The 19,302-nt window shown below is 41.9% G+C and overlaps 1 protein-coding gene and 1 long non-coding RNA gene across 2 annotated transcripts; one reads left to right on the top strand and one right to left on the bottom strand.

The window, feature by feature from the left end:
• Window positions 1-2,024: 2,024 nt before the first annotated feature.
• On the top strand, window positions 2,025-3,139 carry LOC126410412 (uncharacterized). Its single transcript, XR_007574345.1, has 3 exons — window positions 2,025-2,133; window positions 2,748-2,800; window positions 2,884-3,139. It is a non-coding gene; the product is annotated as an uncharacterized LOC126410412 (long non-coding RNA).
• A 1,775-nt stretch (window positions 3,140-4,914) lies between these two features.
• On the bottom strand, window positions 4,915-8,539 carry LOC116259922 (tubulin beta-6 chain-like). Its single transcript, XM_031637922.2, has 3 exons — window positions 8,012-8,539; window positions 7,166-7,435; window positions 4,915-5,902 (listed from the first exon to the last, which is right to left on the bottom strand). The coding sequence occupies exons 1-3, from the start codon at window positions 8,403-8,405 to the stop codon at window positions 5,223-5,225; spliced, it is 1,344 nt and encodes a 447-aa protein (XP_031493782.1). The 5' UTR covers window positions 8,406-8,539; the 3' UTR covers window positions 4,915-5,222.
• Between the last annotated feature and the right edge of the window lie 10,763 nt (window positions 8,540-19,302).

The raw sequence follows: 19,302 nt of genomic DNA, 5'->3' as shown, positions 1-19,302 counted from the left end.
GATTGCAAATGTGGATTTGGATTTAAATATGGTATAAATTTTATTCATCCATATCCACACCTGAATATATGAACATCCAAAACATTTGATATGGTAAAAGAGTCACTACACCAATGGTTTTCAAAGACACATGGTTCCAAGAAATTTGATATGGCAAAAGAGTCACCACACCAAAGTCTGGTAGCTGCCGTTGGTCGGCCCCAAGCAGCTCCTCTTCACGAAGGTGTTTGATTCTTTCCATCTATAAAATACTTGTTTTTTAGATCGATTGAATGGGAGATTTTGTGTAGAATTGCTTTATAATCGAGCTTACTACTAGATTGATGGAAAAATAGATCTGAAACGGCACACATTTGGTTAGTTTTGATGAAATCTCGCTGCCGGTCTGGCGGCAAATCTTGATTTTCAGTGATAAACCTCAAATTTTTGGTGCGATTACATCTTGGCAGTGAGTTAAGAAATTTTCTTAACCAATAATTGATTAAAAAGTGTCAACAAAATTAGGCAAAACTTGTTGCTTCTTCCATCAGTCGAGTTTGCTGATGCTCTGCCCAAGAAACCTTTAAATGTTTTGCATTGTTTCTATTAATCTTTGGTCCTTTTCGTGTCTTTTGTTTAAGGTGATTTAGAATCTAGTCTTGTAAATTTTCATGTTGATTTTCTCTGAAAAATCAATATTTTAAAGTAGGTTTTTGTTAGAGAACATCGGACACTGCTGGCGTGTTCTATCACTTTACCAATGTGTTCTTCATGTTTTCTGCATTGTCAAAAGCTACCTTCTGCTCGGATTGGAATTTACTTAGTCGTGAGTACGTTTAGAAGTCAAAACTCAATTTTGTGCATCCACTTTGTATCAAAGCACCTTGAAGTGGATGACCGTAATCAATGGGCATTGTATTGGAGTCTTATTGACTGACGGGCAATGGTTCTTTATTGCCAGCCACTTTCATACAATTCTGGGAGTTCTTAGCGTATTTTACATTCATATCATATTAAGAGGTCTTGCATACCGTTTTATCTTCTTGATCATTCATTGTTTCTTGTTTTATTTATTGACATTTTCACTTCTTTCACTCTAACTGGATGAATTGATGCCATCAAGCATGTCAGATATAAATCCGCATACTATTCTATGTGTTATAGTGAGCACTCAGGTAGAAATTTTCACCAATAGTCATACAGCTTGTTTTGTGATTTTCTTTGCTCTTTGTCTTTTTCTCATAGTTTAAATGTATTCCACATGTTACCAAATCTTTTTGACGATTTTTTTGTTTTTGTGGGGAAGTGTCACCGTTCTCACTGTACTTTTGGTATCTCATGTTGACATGTTCCACGTTTGTTTTGATTTTTTGAGGACTGGAGTTTGTTTGGTTACTATGTCAACTTTTTCTGCTTGGCAGTGCATGGATACGTTGTCAAGAATGCATGTGAAAGAAGGTGCAATAGATAAGGTCCATCATTGATAAAGTTAGAGTATGCATGTGACGTGTTCTTGATGGATATGTATGAGTATGCATGTGATCCGTTCTTAGCTTTATGCATGGATATGCTTGTCACCTGTTTTTGGTATGCATGTGACGCGTTCTTGATGGATATATATGGGTATGCATGTGATCTGTTCTTAGCTTTGTGTATGGATATGCTTGTGGCCTGCTTTTGATGGTTTGCATAGAGAAGCTACTACTTAACAAGGATACCATTGCTTAAACGGAGGTGATCCAGCTATTTTCTAGTATGGATATGCTTGTGCTTGAAAATAACAATAATGACGTATTCTTGTAATTTACAGGCTTGGGCAGAATCAGGTCTGAGGCCTGACTTTTCATTCAACTTCGTTACTGACGTTGACAAGCAAATAATGGTTTTCATATGCTTAATCCATATTGTATGCATCTATTTTACTAGAAGCACATGAATTGAATAAATGTGCTATGCAATTTAATACTCTACTAACAGGTATCTTCCTTTATTCTTTATCTGCTAAGAGGCTTCTTCTACGATTAACATTGAAATTTGAATATGCTCATGTAGATTGCATGCAGGTTGAATTTTTTGGTTACTTTGCATCAGTCTCTTTTGTTGGATATTGTACTGAAGCCAATGGCATGACATAGATCGGCCTGCAGCTTCCAGGTAAACATCTGAAACTTAGAAGTTTAGCATCTCTGAGTTACTTAAAGCATCTGCCTTGGTTCGTACTAGCTCCTACATAGACTAAAATGATCCTAATATGAAAGTAAACGACTATAAATTTAAGGCTATAAGTGTGGAGACATGCTTGTATATTTTCTTCTTGCTTGCTGAGAAGTAGTTATTAGAAAACAACCTCTACCTAACCTCCTTGTTGTTTCAGTGATATAGAACCTGTAATACATAGAATGGAAAAACTTTAATTTGCTTCGCATTATTGTACAATAGGCTTTGCCAAAATGAAGTACACGAAGATCAGTGTGGCACAGTTTTATATATCATACCGCTCCCTAAGGGGACTTGGGTATGATCCGTTTCAAGTGCAATGATATCCGCAAAATTGACTTATTAATTTTAGTAAGCTCAATAGAAAATTACCATGGAGTGTGGGTCCACATATTGAAGCCAGTGTGCAAAAATTTCTGATCAATTTGCACATGAATGAGAATTGCATAAGCAAAAAATCTTTTTTTTTTTTTATTTGCAAGGATGAAATCTATTTTTGTTGCATATCTAATAACTGCAATCCTTATGACTACCACTTTTTCTTTTGATAGGAACCTGAGAAAGGTGATGATTTATGTTATTTTGCTACTGTGCTGCAAGCAAGGTGCTTACGTAGCTAATTTTTTTTTTGCTATTTTGGATGCTGATGTGCTGAATACGGTCATGACGTGCTTGAAGAATTTGTAGGAAGCCAATTGACATGCTGGAAGAGTTTATAGAAAGCCAATTAACATGCTTAAAGAAGCAACTGAACTCAACATTTTCAATCCTTAGGTCCATCGAAGATTTTCATACTCAAGCTTCTCTGACAATTGAAGGTGTGATTATTTGGGTCTATTGGCTACAATTGAACTCAGCTCTTGCTTCATGAGTTAATTCCTGCATTTGATAATATTGTGTCAATTTGATAATATGATATATGTAAGAAGCCAGTGACAAACGAGTGTCCATAATGTGATATATTTCCATCAACAATGGGTGCATAGCTTCATCATCAACAATGAAATGTTGAACAAGTTCTAGTCACTGATCATGTCCATCTTAGCGGCGTTAGTTGCTGGTCAGAAGCAAGCACTTCACTAAACCAACTGTACAATCTAATTACACAAAAAGTTCAAGCGTGCAACTTGGAATCCTATGAACACAAGTATGCGACATATACAAGGTACTAAATGTTGTGTGGCACCTTGTAGTTTTATGTTGTGTTGTTCATATGGGTGTTGGTTTTCAAAAGAAATCATTTTATACATTATTTTTGTGGATATTATATACTTCAAAAATTTTGGTTGTGATGTTTACGCATCAGTTTGCCTCATGGCATTTAACAGTATTGCTCATGTCGTAGCATGTTCACATAAAAAATGATTTTATTAACCTTCAAACAAATGTTTCGGGCAATGATAAAACTTCCCCCAACACATAAAGAGACTCTTGGTGTGCGTTGGGTGCATCAGGCTCAATTCTAGTGAACCTACGCTCAGAGGTGTTCCGGGCAAGCCGCATGCCTAAGAGGTAGCACTGAAAACATGCTCTGGTGTGCTGGTTAACAGCCTCTAGTTGCAGCACATTATAGTTGAGTTGTGGCTTGCAACGCCAACCTTGCATGCCGCAACTTTCTGGAGCCCGTCCTGGTCTTGCACCACTCCCGCGTGCTCTACAACAGATCGTGGGTGCTCGACACTAACCTTTAGATCGTCTTTGATGATCCGAGACTGCCTTAAAAGGTATATTTCGGGAGATAAACTGAGGAAATTGATAAGAGGACCGAAATAGGAAAAAGTTAAATGGTCACCAAATAGAATACCTAGTATGTTTTAGTCCAAGCAGATGACGATCTGGTGGGCGCTCCATACCAGCTAGCAGATGGACAGTCACGAGCTCAAACTTTACGTTCTTCACTTGCTTGTGTTGTGGAAGATTCTGGGTGTTCAAGGCGCCCCTCCCTAACTGGGACTAGTCACTCTATTACCAAAACAAACATCTTGAAGAAAAAGGGTTCGCATAATTAGAGTTAGTTCCTTGTCAACGGGCGTCTTGATCCTGATTATTGCTTCCTTTCCATAGAGTTGTGCCAGTTGTGCCCTTCCTGCTTGTTACAGGTTCAGCCGCCCTGATCGCTATCTCATTTCATTATTAGGGGGTCTTGACACCCTTGAACTTTCACACAATAATATTCTGCTAGGCAAAAACTTTCAATTTTAAAAAATAATAATTAAAAAATCTCATGACCAATGTCAGACATTGTGAAGAAAATGAATTCCCCTTTCGAAATAAAAGTCAGGTCCACCGGTTACTATAGTCGCAATCTCAAATTGACATTTGCTAGGGGACAGAAACTTTTGCCAGTAAACCTGCTTATAATCAGTAACACAATATCCCATCACCATCGAAAAAGACCCATAGCCAACTATTGGATGCATAATGAGCCAAGAAAGCTTGAAAAAGGTCGGGAAGTAGATGTTCAAGCTCATGTCAACACAACGGGGGTTGGATTTGGCCGTTGTCACTGATGAGAAGCCAATATGGAAAAAGTATTAGATGAAGCATTAAATTAATTTTGCAGAAACTACGATTTCGTTCTTTCTTTAGCTAAAAAAAATTACTGAAGATTGATAAGCAGGCAATTGAGTAGCAGGAAGCACGAAAATCTGTGGGCCAGCAAAGCACGTGCGAAACCATCATGTGAACGAGGAGCCCATAAGATCGTTCCCAAAGGAATACAAAAATAATACCACCATTGCATAACCTATATCGATGGAAAAGCATCGAAAATGCTCAATTTTTATCCGAAGGGGGTCTGGTCAAGATACTAGGCATAAAAGACAAGTTTCAGGCCTGAAATCCCGGAATTCAAACCAAAAAAACGAAAAACCAAACGCACCATACCTACAGAGGGAAAGCACTTCCCCACTAACTCCACAGAGATAGAAGGAGAATCAGCATCACTCCATACTGTAAGAATAAGACGGACTAATAGGTGACTCCGGCATGCCACCTCCGTGCTCTCACTTCTCACTCACTTTCCCTTACATTTCGTTACCCTCCACGATCTCTTCTTCATCATCTTCATACTCCTCATCTGCAGTAGCATCTTGATACTGCTGGTATTCGGACACCAGATCATTCATATTGCTCTCTGCTTCAGTGAACTCCATCTCGTCCATGCCCTCACCGGTGTACCAGTGAAGGAAAGCCTTCCTCCTGAACATGGCAGTGAACTGCTCACTCACCCTTCTGAACATCTCCTGAATTGAAGTCGAGTTGCCAATAAATGTAGATGCCATGGACAAACCCTTTGGTGGTATATCACACACGCTAGACTTCACATTGTTTGGGATCCATTCCACAAAGTATGAGGAATTCTTGTTCTGCACATTGATCATTTGTTCGTCCACCTCTTTTGTGCTCATTTTGCCCCTGAACATGGCGGAGGCAGTGAGGTAGCGGCCATGACGAGGATCAGCAGCACACATCATGTTTTTGGCATCCCACATCTGCTGGGTGAGCTCAGGGACAGTGAGTGCCCTGTACTGCTGTGAACCCCTTGAGGTAAGGGGAGCAAATCCAACCATGAAGAAGTGCAGGCGCGGGAAGGGGATAAGATTAACAGCAAGTTTACGCAGATCAGAGTTCAGCTGACCAGGGAACCGCAGGCAGCATGTCACACCACTCATTGTGGCAGAGATTAAATGGTTTAGATCACCAACTGAACCAAAAGAGAGAAAAGAACAGCATTCTGTGAGAAAATGAAATGCTAAGCAAAATATTAAATGCATGTATAAAGTGTAACATCACTAAAGATGAGGTAAACCATCCAAAACCAATCAAAGAATTTCTGAATAGGTAAACAAGAACCTTCAAAACAGGAGAGAAAATTACTTATGGATACCGCCTAGTTGTATTTCTGCAATGCCAGCAACAAGTTTATGTACAAGTACCCCTTGAGACTTAATCACTAACCATATAGATGTGATCTACATGGCTAATTTGATATGAATCAAACATCGGGTTGCAAGGATTGGACACGTATGCAAGTTATTATTAACACAACAAACATGCATGGATGTGCTTTTCATGAAAATGTCAAAATTTTATTACATAAAACAATATTTTGCATTTCAAGGCAAAAAAAGTAAGAATTGATCATGAAAAATCTACTACTTATATTTATGAAGTATATAATTCAATAAAAAATAACCGAACATGTAAAGATTTTAAAGGCTATTGTGCATAAACTTTTACTGCATCCCAGTTTTACATTTCAGAGTGCCTAAAGTAGGACATTTGAAATTAGCAAACAATATCCAGTTCACTCACTGATCCCAAATACAATTCTAATACCAAAATTTGAGTAGCGCTCTCAAGTATTTTCTAAATCATCCGTCAGACAAACCAAGAAGCCTTCAAAGGCATAAAAGCTTAAAATTTGAAACACCAAACGATGACCAAATACACGGCAGAAAGCACAAAAAATAGAAAAAATTGGTTCCTCCTACAACCCATACGATTTAAAAGGGTTGTAATTCATTATTTTAAAAAGTGTACTGGCTTGTACCAGGTTCCAAGGATGCATTGATCATGGTCATATTGCTTCAGTCATATTGCTTCAAATAAACACATGGATGCCCTTTCGACCAAAATTCATTCTTTGAGGACAAAAGTGCGATGTAGCAGCAAGCTGTTGTATTTGCTGCAAATGTATGATCCAACAATGAATTCCTTCTAGAAAAATGATATGGATCACATCCATAGAGTCAAACTTTAGATAAGAGGAAAAGATAGTATTATAGTAAACATGCAGAATCGCACAAGATTATTGACATCCTACGATTCGAAGGAACCAGTCATTAGATGAGCTAGAGAGCAAATGGAGGCAAATCCTCCAACAACTACACATGGTTAAGAAAAGCTGCTTGAAATCAATAAAATATACAACGATAGAAAGGGATAGAAAAATGTTGATGCTTACAGCTGGGGGTCGTAAGCTTTAAGGTCCTGAAGCAAATATCGTAGAGAGCTTCATTGTCCAAAACCATGCATTCATCGGCATTTTCAACCAACTGGTGGACCGAAAGGGTTGCATTATACGGTTCAACCACAGTGTCAGAAACCTTTGGGGAAGGAAAGACGGAGAAGGTGAGCATCATGCGATCCGGGTACTCCTCTCTGATCTTCGATATCAAAAGGGTTCCCATTCCCGATCCAGTTCCACCACCGAGTGAATGGCAAACTTGAAACCCTGATTAGAAGAACAAAGCGGTAAATCAAAAATGAGCACCGCATCTAAGCTTACCATCAAAAACCATTCAAACGCCTAGATGATATATCAATTGATAGAAAAACTATTAACATGAACACGATAAAGAAACATCCTCACGGTCAATGGCAAGCAAGATACACACTCCGATCAATTTTTTTTTCTGTGATCACCCAATCAATTCGAGGATCATTGTCTTTGGCCGCTTGCGACGAGAGAAGGGAATAAGAGAAAATCATAATTTGCTTAGGCAGAGAATACTGCAAGAAACTCAGCTGACAATCAGATAAAAAACCTCCTGTTGAAGATCTAAACCATGATCTTCATTCGGACAAGCAACTACACAAGCTATCCAGATTTCTCAACGTACTTGAGGCTTTAAACAACAGATCCTTGACTAAGAAAGGAAGAAAACTAAAATCACAGCGAGCAACAACAGATCTGATGATCGGCAAGTAAAACCACTAGGCATTTTTCGCCTCTTCGGAAGAAAGAAAGAAACAATTAAAGAAGATCGAAAAGGCACGAATTATCTCAGGGATGAAGGACTATGCAGACCTTGAAGGCAATCGCAGTTCTCGGCCTCTTTACGCACGACGTCAAGAACAGAGTCGATGAGCTCCGCGCCCTCGGTGTAGTGCCCCTTAGCCCAGTTGTTCCCGGCACCGGACTGTCCAAAAACGAAGTTGTCCGGCCGGAAGATCTGGCCGTAGGGCCCGGTGCGAACGCTGTCCATTGTGCCGGGCTCGAGATCCATGAGCACGGCGCGGGGAACGAACCTCCCGCAACTCGCCTCGTTGTAGTAGACATTGACGCGCTCGAGCTGCAGATCGGACGCGCCAGCGTAACGTCCCGTCGGATCGATGCCGTGCTCTTCGCAGATGACCTCCCAGAACTTGGATCCGATCTGGTTCCCGCATTGCCCACCCTGAATGTGAAGAATTTCTCTCATTTTCTCGGTGACTTTTCTTCCGACCTTCCCCTGCCTGCTTCGATGACTAGAAAAACGATTGCCACGGAGAGTGAGAGAGAGAGAGCGGAGCAAGAGCAAGATTTTTTTCAAAAATGGGGCAAGGGAATCTGAGATGGGAGGGGAAGGGCTTATATAGGGTACGGAGAAGATCCAACGGTGGAAGGTCGTTCCCTCTCTTTTTCCCGTCGATGGGATCGGACGGCGGCCTTTGCTTTGTCGCTGACGGTTCAGCTTGCCACTCTTTTTTCGGTTTTCAAAAATTAAAAGTCACCGAATTCTCGGGTCACGGACGGAAAAAGGGGTTCAGTTTTTCATGAAAATAGGCCGCCGCGAGTTTTTTTTTTTTTTTTTATCTTCAAGTGGCGGTTGCGAGCGGACGGTGCCCATATAGTTTGCCGTGAGGTAGGTTTCCTCTTCGTCCACGGCTGGTAAAAGGAGCGTAGTCTAGCTGTCCTTGTGGGCCCCCCTGTCTGTCCCGTCGGCGATGAACCCCGTTCTCTCGACGATGCCACTTTAGTTATAGTACATATGACACTATTTTATCAACCGGCCATCGAGTCGGATACATATAAATTGGAGTTCGATTTGAACCTAATAATATATATATATATATATATATATATATATATATATATATATATATATATATATATATATATATATATATATATATATATAAAATGATTATTACTTATTTATACATCAAATATATATATATATATATATTTAAAACATTTTTTTTATAAAATCGAGTCGGAACAACCCAAATTCAACCTTGAAAGAGGCCATCCTAGCCAGACCAAATGGCCAGCCCTAACCCATTTTTACAACGTTATATTAAACTTGTCCCAAACACAATTTTACATATATAGTTTTAAAGATGCAGAGATGAACATAAGTCTGTCCTTTGTTTTTGTGAATGAAACCCGTTTTTTAGATTTCATATAAATGTCATAACAAGTCAAATAACAATATAACCGTATAATATAATATTGTAACTATACACAAGGGAAAGGGCTAGTCACGAAATTGTGGCTAAAGGTATAAAATTTTCAATTTTTAACGAACGCTAATATATAAATGAGAAAAATTACATAAAATGTAATGTCAATACAAAAATAAGAAAATTTCTGGGTTTCGTACAAATAATAAAGTACCCACACCACACGTGCTCCTGACTATATATGTGTAACATGTCAATTTGAGATCAAAAGAATAGTTTGTGTTACAATGTGTATATCACCAAATGTTGCATTCGATCAATATGACAGATTTTTACCCGCATTATAGGTTTCGTTTAATATGACAGATTTCTACCGGCATTGTACGTTACTTCGAATGCCAATAACTCTACACCCAACTGATTTAAAAATCATAGTTCGGAAAATAAAAGAAGTTCGACATCTAATTAAAAAAGTGAATCATGTTCGGATATAAAAACTATTTGATCATTCGGTTATGAAACAAACTTAGATTTAAATAAGTTTTCTATGTTCAGCTTCATACATTTTCAAAATCAATTCTTAACGTTTTGTATTGTAGCTTGGATGTGGTTTAAACGTCAGATTCAGATTCAGATTTGGGTGTGAATTTAAAAATTAGGCTTGGGTTGAATTCGAATTATGAAGTTCAGATTCGAGTTGGAATATGGTACAGATTTTTTTCTTTGACATTTGAATTCAAATATATGTTCACGGGGAAAAAAATGGATATTGGGTAAAGTGTATCAAATTCGAATATGGTCTATTAATATCCCTATTCACATGAGTTAAAATCCAAGAGTAACTTCGAATCAAGTGGTGTGCGATTGAAGATGGTTAGGGCTAAGGTCCTAGGGTAGGGTTGAGGCATCTACCAATAAGCCGTAGAAACGAAGGAATTAACATAAACATCCTTGCCCACTCTCTCCGTGCAATGCGCTTGTGCATTGACGGCCGATGCAAGCCTCACCGCAATGAATCATTGAACCACTGTCTCAGCCGAGTCAACTTAAGAATCGTCCGAGTTGATTCAGATTGGATAGAAGGTGAGTCATGATCCAGGCTTTAAACCCGTTAAACCCGATTTAGAAAGGAATCGTGCCTTTCAGATCGATGGCTCACCGAACTGGATCGGATTCGTCCCAATTTGGCACCAATGGAGCTGCTGTCCCCCATTTTTCCCTTCAAGCTCACCTTTCCCTCTTCACGTCTGGTCTCAGAGTTTGGGGAATTAAAGATCCGCGGAATTTGGAGGGTTTTGCGAACGAGCGGTAGCGGGCTAGGCTCATTTCTCTCTCTCTTATTCTAAATAAGGTTGGGTGTGCTGTTGGGTACCCGATACCTTGCCCAACTCGAACTCCAACAGTTCGGCTCGATAAGAAATTTTTAATATATTTTTATTGATTTTTATGTATAATTATAATATTTTATTATAATTGATTATATTTTTATATTATTTTATATTAAAAATATATATTTTTTAATTTAGTCGAGTCCGCTCTAGACTGGGCTTGAGCTCGAGTTCTAGGTGTCGGGCCAAGCCCGAACCAGGTTTCAAGTGTATGGTTGATTCAAGCTCGACTCCTTATCGAGCCGGACCGATCGGCGCCCAAGCTTAGCTTAGTTTGAATGATTTAGGCTTATAAGTTATGACTGATTTATCTTAATAATTTGAGACCTAACTTCAAAAAATTTGCCGAGTCAACTCAGTGACTCAATTGTTCGTTGTTGATGGCCCACGGTCTGAGCTGATACTCTCTTTTGTCTCCAATCAGGATGACACCAGGGAATTGACGGCGATTTCATGGTGATGATCCTTATTTCTGGAGCACTGTTAGGAGCAACATGACCAGGAAGGGTCGAGATAAGATAGAGAAAGTGAAAACAAAATTAAAAAAAAATTGCGAAACGGGTTCTTACACCTGTTTAAGAAAAGATTATAAAAGCCTCAAAATTTTTCATAAAATTCTAAAAGAGGGGACGCCCTTTTAAACAATCATCAATGCCCTTAAATTTTAAGAAATTAATCAAAGGTTTCAAAAAGATAATTAAATTCCAACAGCGGAAAATTTTCTCCTTGTACGCCCATCAAATGCAAAAAAAAATGTGTATAGGAAAACTCATCCCCCAAAACGCTAATGCCATTTTGGAAAATGGCATTGTGTTCCACATTTGACTAACTCCAGAATCTTAAAGTGCATTTGCTTGCTTAGAAATTTCATGTAGAGCAGAAAATAAATTCAAAAAATTTGAAATCCAACCCAGTTTCATCAAACTAGGGATAGAAAAACTGTCTGTTGAAGATGATTCTAGAAATTTCTTTCCAAAATTCTTGTCGCAAGAGTCTAAGCACCAAAAAAACAACTATTGGCGCCTGCCCAATGCCTCAAACCTGCCAACCATCATCTTGAAGCTTGACTCGAGAGGTCCGGTGACTCGGTGAGTTTGCCAACTTATGTCTCAAACACTACCAAAGAAGCATATGTAGTCATCTCCATAGAGAAAAACTGAACCACCATCACTCTCTAGATAGTAATATGACTAGGTAATGACTATGAATTGAAGGCTGATTAACCTGCATTTCCCGTCAGACTTCTTTGCTTGTTTCTCCAATATGACTAAAATTTCCCAACAAAAGCAAAAATGATTTATTATTGATTATCCATCACTAGTTCCGGCTCAAGTTAGAGTCAGACTTTAATTTAGCTTGAAGATTACAATTCTTCTCGTGCCCAAGGTCTAGTTTTGGGTTTTCCTTTACTTGTATTTTGGTTCATGATGTTTCTTAGGATCTTCCAATAGGAAAGTATGCTGGGAGGTAGGCTCCCACATTTATTGACAAAAAAATGGATATGGACAAAATTACAAAAGAAAATGCAAACCTTTAAGAGCAAACAAACTTCAAAACTAGTAGCCAATCCTAGCTACTTAGCACCCTAAGAGCACCGAAGGAGGCCCAAACAAGGAACATGCCCCAACTGCACAAGGATCGACCCAAGCAAAAGCAATCAAAGCACAAGATTCAAGGTTTCAGGTGAGGCAAGGTCTGATGCCTCAAGCCGCTGCCTCATCCCGATCTCCCCTAGTTGCCGGCCCACCAACACCACATTGAGACGTTGAGTTGAGGACCATCGGGTCTGGTAACCCTAGTAGAACATCGGGAGCTTTTTTGTCGCAATGAGCTAGTGAGTACCTCTTTCTTCTAAATCATAAGAAAAGGAAAAGAAAAACATCAATTCATGGGTTACATCCCTTTTTCTCTTTCCTCTTGTAACTATTAATCCTCACAGTTTTCTTTCTGTCTTAGTAAATTGTGATCTTTTTCTTGTAGCATTACTTCTTTCGAATCTGTGATTTTACAAGGCTTGGTAAAGCCTTTGACTAGATTCAGTCGTATTATCTTCTTTTATAAATACAAAAAGACCTAAGAAATTTCTTGGGGGTAATTAGTTGGGATGATGGCAATTGGCTCGTTGCCTCTTTTTCTTATTTGGGTGATTCGTTTTTGGGATGGTGGTTGCAGGTGGTAGAGATAATTATGTTGTTAAGGTGAATATATATTATCAGAATGATTCAAGTGAATATATATCATTAGAATGATTCAAGTTGATCTTCTAATTCATTTTTGGTGTGTTTATTATGTTGTTTATATTTTTGAATAATATGGAATAATTATTAGTTATTGTGATTATGATTTGTTACACTGTTTTGTAGGTCACATGAAGACATAACATGTAAGAGCAATAGACATCAAAATTTTGGTAACCACATTGTTTTGTAGGTCTTATACTTGTTGCGCCATGATTTGTTTGTAGAAGAGATCTTTAATTTGGAAAATTGTTATCATGTTTTCACAAGCTAAAGATATCCAAATGGGTTCATTTTGTTAATGGGAACCATAGTTTACAAGCTTGCAGCTACTCTTTTTTAAAGGGTGTTAATTCCAATACATTCATATATATATGAAAAATTGTAGCCAGCGGAGTTAGGTTATTCATTTTTAGTTTATTCATCTTTATCTAGTTGAAGCTTTTCATTTTTCTTGTATATGCTTTATATGCTAGTAGCTTTTAGCTTCATCAGCCATTGTGATTATGATTGGTTACATTGTTTTGTAGGCCTCATGAAGACAAAGTGTAAGAGCAATAGACATCAAAAATTTGGCAACTATATTGTTTTGTAGGACTCTTATTTGTTGCACCATGCTTTGTTTGTGGAAGAGATCTTCAATTTCGAAACATTTTATCATCTTTTCACAAGTTAGAGATATCCAAATGGGTTCATTTTGTTAATGTGAACCATAGTTTGCAGGCTTGCGGTTATAAAGATGCGGATTTGATAGCATCAACCATTGTTCTTGTTGGAGATTGTTTAAATGATGCACATGTTGTTGATCTCATATTGTTATGATTTATCTATCATGATGGAAATAGTATTGGTCAATATTGCACATAATGCATTATTTTGAAGTTTAGTTTTGTGAATGGTAACAAAGACTAGCTAATCGATGAAAGTCTTTGATCTTACTTGTCTGAATTGCTAATGGCAATGGTGGTAATTGTAAATTCATATTTAATAACTATATCATATGCACAAAAAATATTGATTTTCTAGATTAAGGTTCATTTTATTGATTAGTTTACATTATATATTGTTAGAATAATAACTGCAGTAATTTTTAGTTTTTAATTTGACACTGATTCTGCCACTACTAGTACCTATATGCTACTTTCTTTTCTCACTTATGTTTGCTAAGAAGATCCACAATTTCATTCTTTAAGACAACTTGGTCTTCAATGAAAAGACCTTTAACAAAACCAAATTGAGATAGGCCAATTAAACTCATGAAAACTGACTGCATTTGCTTTACCATCAACTTAGAACTGATTTTGTATAAGTTGTTACATAGTGCAATAGGATGGTAATTGTTACAAGGATGAATTTTTCTTTCGTTCGTCACCTACATGACGTAAGTCTGCACACTAGACTTACCAGCCAAATTACCACCTGTATAGAAACTTAAGGAATAAGGGACAACCAACCTTTGCCTCAAGTCGAGGAATTAGTCTTTTCTTATCAAGCAAAATTTGCAAAGACTCAAAGCAATTACATGTGATCTGTCTATATACAGCGCAACTCAGTTTAAGTACTCGGCTAGAGCTATTACATAGTTCAAATTCAAAAACTAAGGCGGTAAAATTATCCCGTCAAGATTCAAATGTGTTCGTGGGCTACAACCGCCCGTCGGCCACCCATCTAGAAACTGCTACCCACGTCGAGCGAGTGGTTGGCCACGGGCATTGCTGCCCGCAAGCCATCTGGCTGCAAGGCCGTCATCTGACATGTTCCCTCGACCTGCAACTGCTAGGTGTGGCCTGGCATCGTTGCCCGATTGTCATCTAGTAACATTTGTTTTCTCTAAGGAACCACATTCGAATTCCTTCCATCCAATGCTACCAAATGTCCCTACCATCACTCCACAGGAGAGCCACGTGTTGAGGGGCTGGTGCCCCTTTTGCCAACAAGGTTCCTGATATGATTCTACTTGGGACAATGCTGAGGACAACCAACAACATGGCCAAGGGCACCCGAGCAGAACAGGCCGAAGGTGTAGGCTGTAGTTGGGTGCGTCACATACTGCCTGACAAGTTGAAAAGACTAGTGTCAAGTGAGGCTGACCTGGACAAGAAGCACCGAGAGCATAGGCAGAGCTGAGGGAGCTGTCGAAAATGAAGGGCATTCGGCCGCAAGGGAGGCAGGCGTGCTGATGAAGGCTAGGGCACTGCCGAGCGCAACCGACGAGCGACAAGCCGAGGATGACCGAGGACGAGGTCGTAAGAAGTCGAGCAAGGCAGACCAAAGGCAACAACCAAGGCCAGGAGCGTCGTAAGCCACCAGCAGTAGTGCGGGGTTAGTTGTCGAAGGCTATGTTAGGCTAAAGGAGGCTAAGGAGGTGGGCAGAATAGTTGGTGGGTGTGACGAGTTTCAAAGTGCGGCTAACTTTGATAGCCTGAGACATCATGAGACAACTGCAGAGGCTGAGGAGTCAAGGATAGGTCCGAGCAAGAAAGCATCCAAACGAGGCCGAGTAGAAGACTCAGTGTGGTGAAGAAGGACTAAGACCCAGTTTAGATCAAGCCAAACTAGATGCCGAGACTGATCCCAAGATGGACGAAGGCAGCCTAGGGCAACCTAGGCAAGTGCGACGGCTGAACCTAGCAGCCTAAGGTGAACCTAGGCGGATGCAGGCCGCAAGGCTTATCACATCTAGACGAGTCTGGGCGGAACCCAGACGAGTTTTCCCTCGAACCCACAAGTCCAAGACTCTTGGAGCGGGCGAGACAAGATCAAATATGGGCTCCCATTTACTTATGTTTTATTCTTTGTTTAGTTGCTTTGTTTGTACCGTCTCGGATTAGAGCTTAGAGAACCGAGACACTTTAAGACTATGTAAGCTTTGTAAATAAGGAGAAACCCTAGACATTCATTATGGAATAAAAAGTTCAAGATGATTGTCTCTCTTCACCGCATGGGATTCTCATGACCGGCTGCTGTCGGATTTCTCTTCTCAATGCTGACGGCCCATCTACCTTCTTCTTCCTCATTTTCTGATTCACGATTATCCCCTACTACTGAACGTGACTACGATTTGGAGTTCTAGAGGAGCGGTGACTGGAAACCGCTACCGGAGTACCAAATTACGATCGTCCCAACCAGCAAGCTCAAGTTTGATTATTGGTGCATTCTCCTCAACCCCGGAGGAGTTTAGAGGCTGATTTCGACAAAAGGGAGGCAGTTGTTTTGAAGGTTCTTTTTGTAGATCCGGACGATCTAGCATCGCTGACCCATGATCAATTCCATCAAGAATGGCCTAACGAAAGTGAGGATCAGTGATTTCATCTTAGATCTTGGATCGAACAAGGTTGAGAGGTTTTTTAGGAGTCGGCGCATTCTATCACTATTAGTGGTGGTCTAACATCAGGTTCCTTGGTAGCTGATCTCTAAGTTTGATAAAGCGATCTCTCATCCGCATTGTTATTCATTCATACCCTATTATTGGCAGCGAGGTTTGGAGAGCATCTGAAGCAATCCGGCTGCACATGGACTGTTATCAACTTTCAGCCAGACTGATTCTTACCGCGTGGGAGGCAGCTGTTCAAGTTTACTTTACCGGCCACCAATGATAGATTGGAAGGTGTGACTTAGCTAGCTAGTGTCACCCTATTCCGAGGAGTGTACTCACTGAGTTTGGGTAAGATCCGAGTAAGAACAAAGGAGTTACAACCCTTGACCTAAGTTGCGAGATTTTGTGGCGGCGCTAGGGCAACATTCACTGGAATCAGTCCATCGGTGGCAGCCTCCCCACGTGATACGGCCCATCCGTCGGCGTCCAGGATGAGGACCGCAGCCGGCACCGAGAGGGCGGAAGGCCACGCAAAGCCAACGGCCAAGGAGGGCCACGCGTCAGGAGGCGGGAGTGATTACCTTGGAGCAGGTCAGAGGGAGGCTTCCGACCCAAGGCAAGAGCTGGGCACCGCCGAGAGACAGCCGCGGGAGGTTAGCCCCACAGGCCGGTAGAGGGCGCGCCACGTGGGGGCGAACGCCTCGGGAGGTTTAGCCTGCATCGCCCGGGCAGGGGCAAAGGCAGAAGAGACTGAGAGGAGCGGCAACACGGACGGGCGCTGCCTGGTTGACCAGCGGCCAAGGACGAGTGACAACCGAGCGCCCGACGGGCTGGCCGACAGTCCTGCGCACGATCCACCATGCGACCCGGCAGCGAGCGGACGAGGAGACTCGGCAGCACCTGGCCGAGAAGGCGCCGCAACGACGGACAGGCCCCAACCAGAAGGAGCTCCAGCGGGACACGCGTGTCCTTTTGACGGGACACGCCTCCAGTGTGACGTCTGACACGACGAGGGGAACTTGACACTGTACAGGGGGACACTTTGGGAATAACTGGACACGGGTCCGGACTTGTGAGGCGGGTTGGCCCGTTATTTTTGTAGACCCAGATCCATGCGCAGACTTATGGATCAGGGCACGGACTTTTGGGGGGATTCGGACTGGGGTCCGGACCAGCATTTCTTGACTCGGTTTTGGGACCCGGGTCTCTTAAAGACCCGGGTCGACTCACCACCCCCGACCCGGTTCAACAAGACTGTCGAACCGGGTCCTTGGTCGGCCATCTTCCACGCGAGCCATGGGAGGCCGTTGGGCCATCGTCCTCCTCCTTCATAAGGGGGGAGGCAGCCATTGTTGAGCTTCATGTTTTGAGAGAAGAATCCCAAGAGGGTCATCCCTGGACCTTCATACTCAAAAGGTCGCCGGACGACATTCCCGGCGGCAGCCCCCTTGGATTTCGTCTCATTTCATCAATGAGATCGATGCTTTCTTCTTCCCCTTCTTCTCCCTGCGTCTGCTCCATTCCAGCTTCCATGGCTGCCTTCAACGAGCTCTCCTTGGCATGAAGCCCATCCCGGGTTGAGGAGACTCCACCGATCGCTGCCCATGCCTCCCGTCGCTTCCATTTCATCCACCTGACGTCTAAACCGCCTGCAAATCCCACCGTTAGCCTCCCTGTCCTTGCGCATCCTCCCTGCTCGTCGCCGTTCCCACATAGCCGGTTACTGTTCCATTGAACTTCTCCCCCTCCGAGCGAGATTCTGGGCGTTTAGGAGCGCGGTCAGTGGCCTCCGGCATCCCTCCCGGCCATGGGCTCCAACAAACTGGTATCAGAGCTGTCGCACGGCCAGGGGAAATCGAATCCTCCAAGCTACTATCGCTGGACCACCGAAGACAGGAGACCGAGAGGAAGAGCGCTGTTCAGATCAGAGGCATTGTATTCTGGAAGGGTTTCAGCTGTCGAGCTTCAACCCATTGCCTTCGTCTACATCTTGGGAGCGCTGTGGATTTTTCTGACGATTTTGGGAGCTTCCTAGAGCGAGCTACGAATTTTTGAAGGCACTCTGCGTTTTCCGACGTCTTTCCCCTCTCTAACGAGTTTCGGCAGATTTCAAGCAAATGTGATGGGGATTTCTCACTGTCCAGCGGCCGATCAATCCCGAAAAGATTGATCCCTTCTCGGTTAGTGCATTCCCCACAGTTTCCCTCAATCTAAACTCGTATTTCCTTTGCATTTGAATCTGCCTTTACTGTTTTCCCCATTTCCGGTGCTGATTCCGGTTGTTCTACGGATTAATTCGTGTGGATGAGTATACCCGAGGAGTCTTGACTCAATTCCGAGCAGATCGAGCCTTGGATCATCGAATTTGGTCAAGGAACGGCGTCGGAATCTCGATTTGAACATCACCGATGATTTTTCGAAGTTTTCCGGCGCGGACAGAATTTTCCAGCGAAAACGACGATCTCGGTGAAATATTCCACCGAGATTCCGCCGTGTTCTTCGGTCCCCGGCGACGAGTCCCGGTTTCGTGTCCAGAACGAGGGCGGTACGCAGAGACACGCGAATCCCGTCGAGTCCAGCATCACATCTCGACTGTGTCCCGCCGTGTCCCGCTACGAGTCCCGCCTTGCATCCGATTCCGAGGACACGGTGTCCCGCACAGCACGTGTCCTGACGATTTGAACTGAGGCGACGACGTGTCCGTCGTGTCTCGGACTCCATCACACGAATCAGAGCCCCGGACACCACCCGAAAGCTGTTCTCAGTTATCAGTTTTTCCAGAAGCTACCCCGACTTCTGGCGATCGGCGCTGCCAGCTCCGAGGTCGGATTTCAGTGGTTCTAGGTACGTTGGATCCGCTACGTTTCTATTTTCTGGCAGTCAATTTTCAGCATTTTTGGACTTAAGGGTGAACCAGAGCAAATTTTTGAGTGGAGGTTGGTCGGAGCCTCTTTTCTGGACTGATAGAGCACTGGAACACGCCTGAGTCAAG

This window comes from Nymphaea colorata, chromosome 9 (genome assembly GCF_008831285.2).
Source record: "Nymphaea colorata isolate Beijing-Zhang1983 chromosome 9, ASM883128v2, whole genome shotgun sequence".
Lineage (NCBI taxonomy): Eukaryota > Viridiplantae > Streptophyta > Magnoliopsida > Nymphaeales > Nymphaeaceae > Nymphaea > Nymphaea colorata.
Note: the sequence above shows the minus strand (reverse complement) of the source record. Positions and strands in the feature narration are given on the sequence as shown.

Bases quoted from the DNA above. Each gene is read 5' to 3' on its own strand.
- LOC116259922 (XM_031637922.2), bottom strand. From the start codon at position 8,405: ATGAGAGAAATTCTTCACATTCAGGGTGGGCAATGCGGGAACCAGATC. The intron at 7,436-8,011 runs GTCTGCATAGTC...TCTTCTAATCAG, and splicing joins GAACTGCGATTGCCTTCAAG to GGTTTCAAGTTTGCCATTCA. The intron at 5,903-7,165 runs GTAAGCATCAAC...CTTTTGGTTCAG, and splicing joins AAAGCTTACGACCCCCAGCT to TTGGTGATCTAAACCATTTA.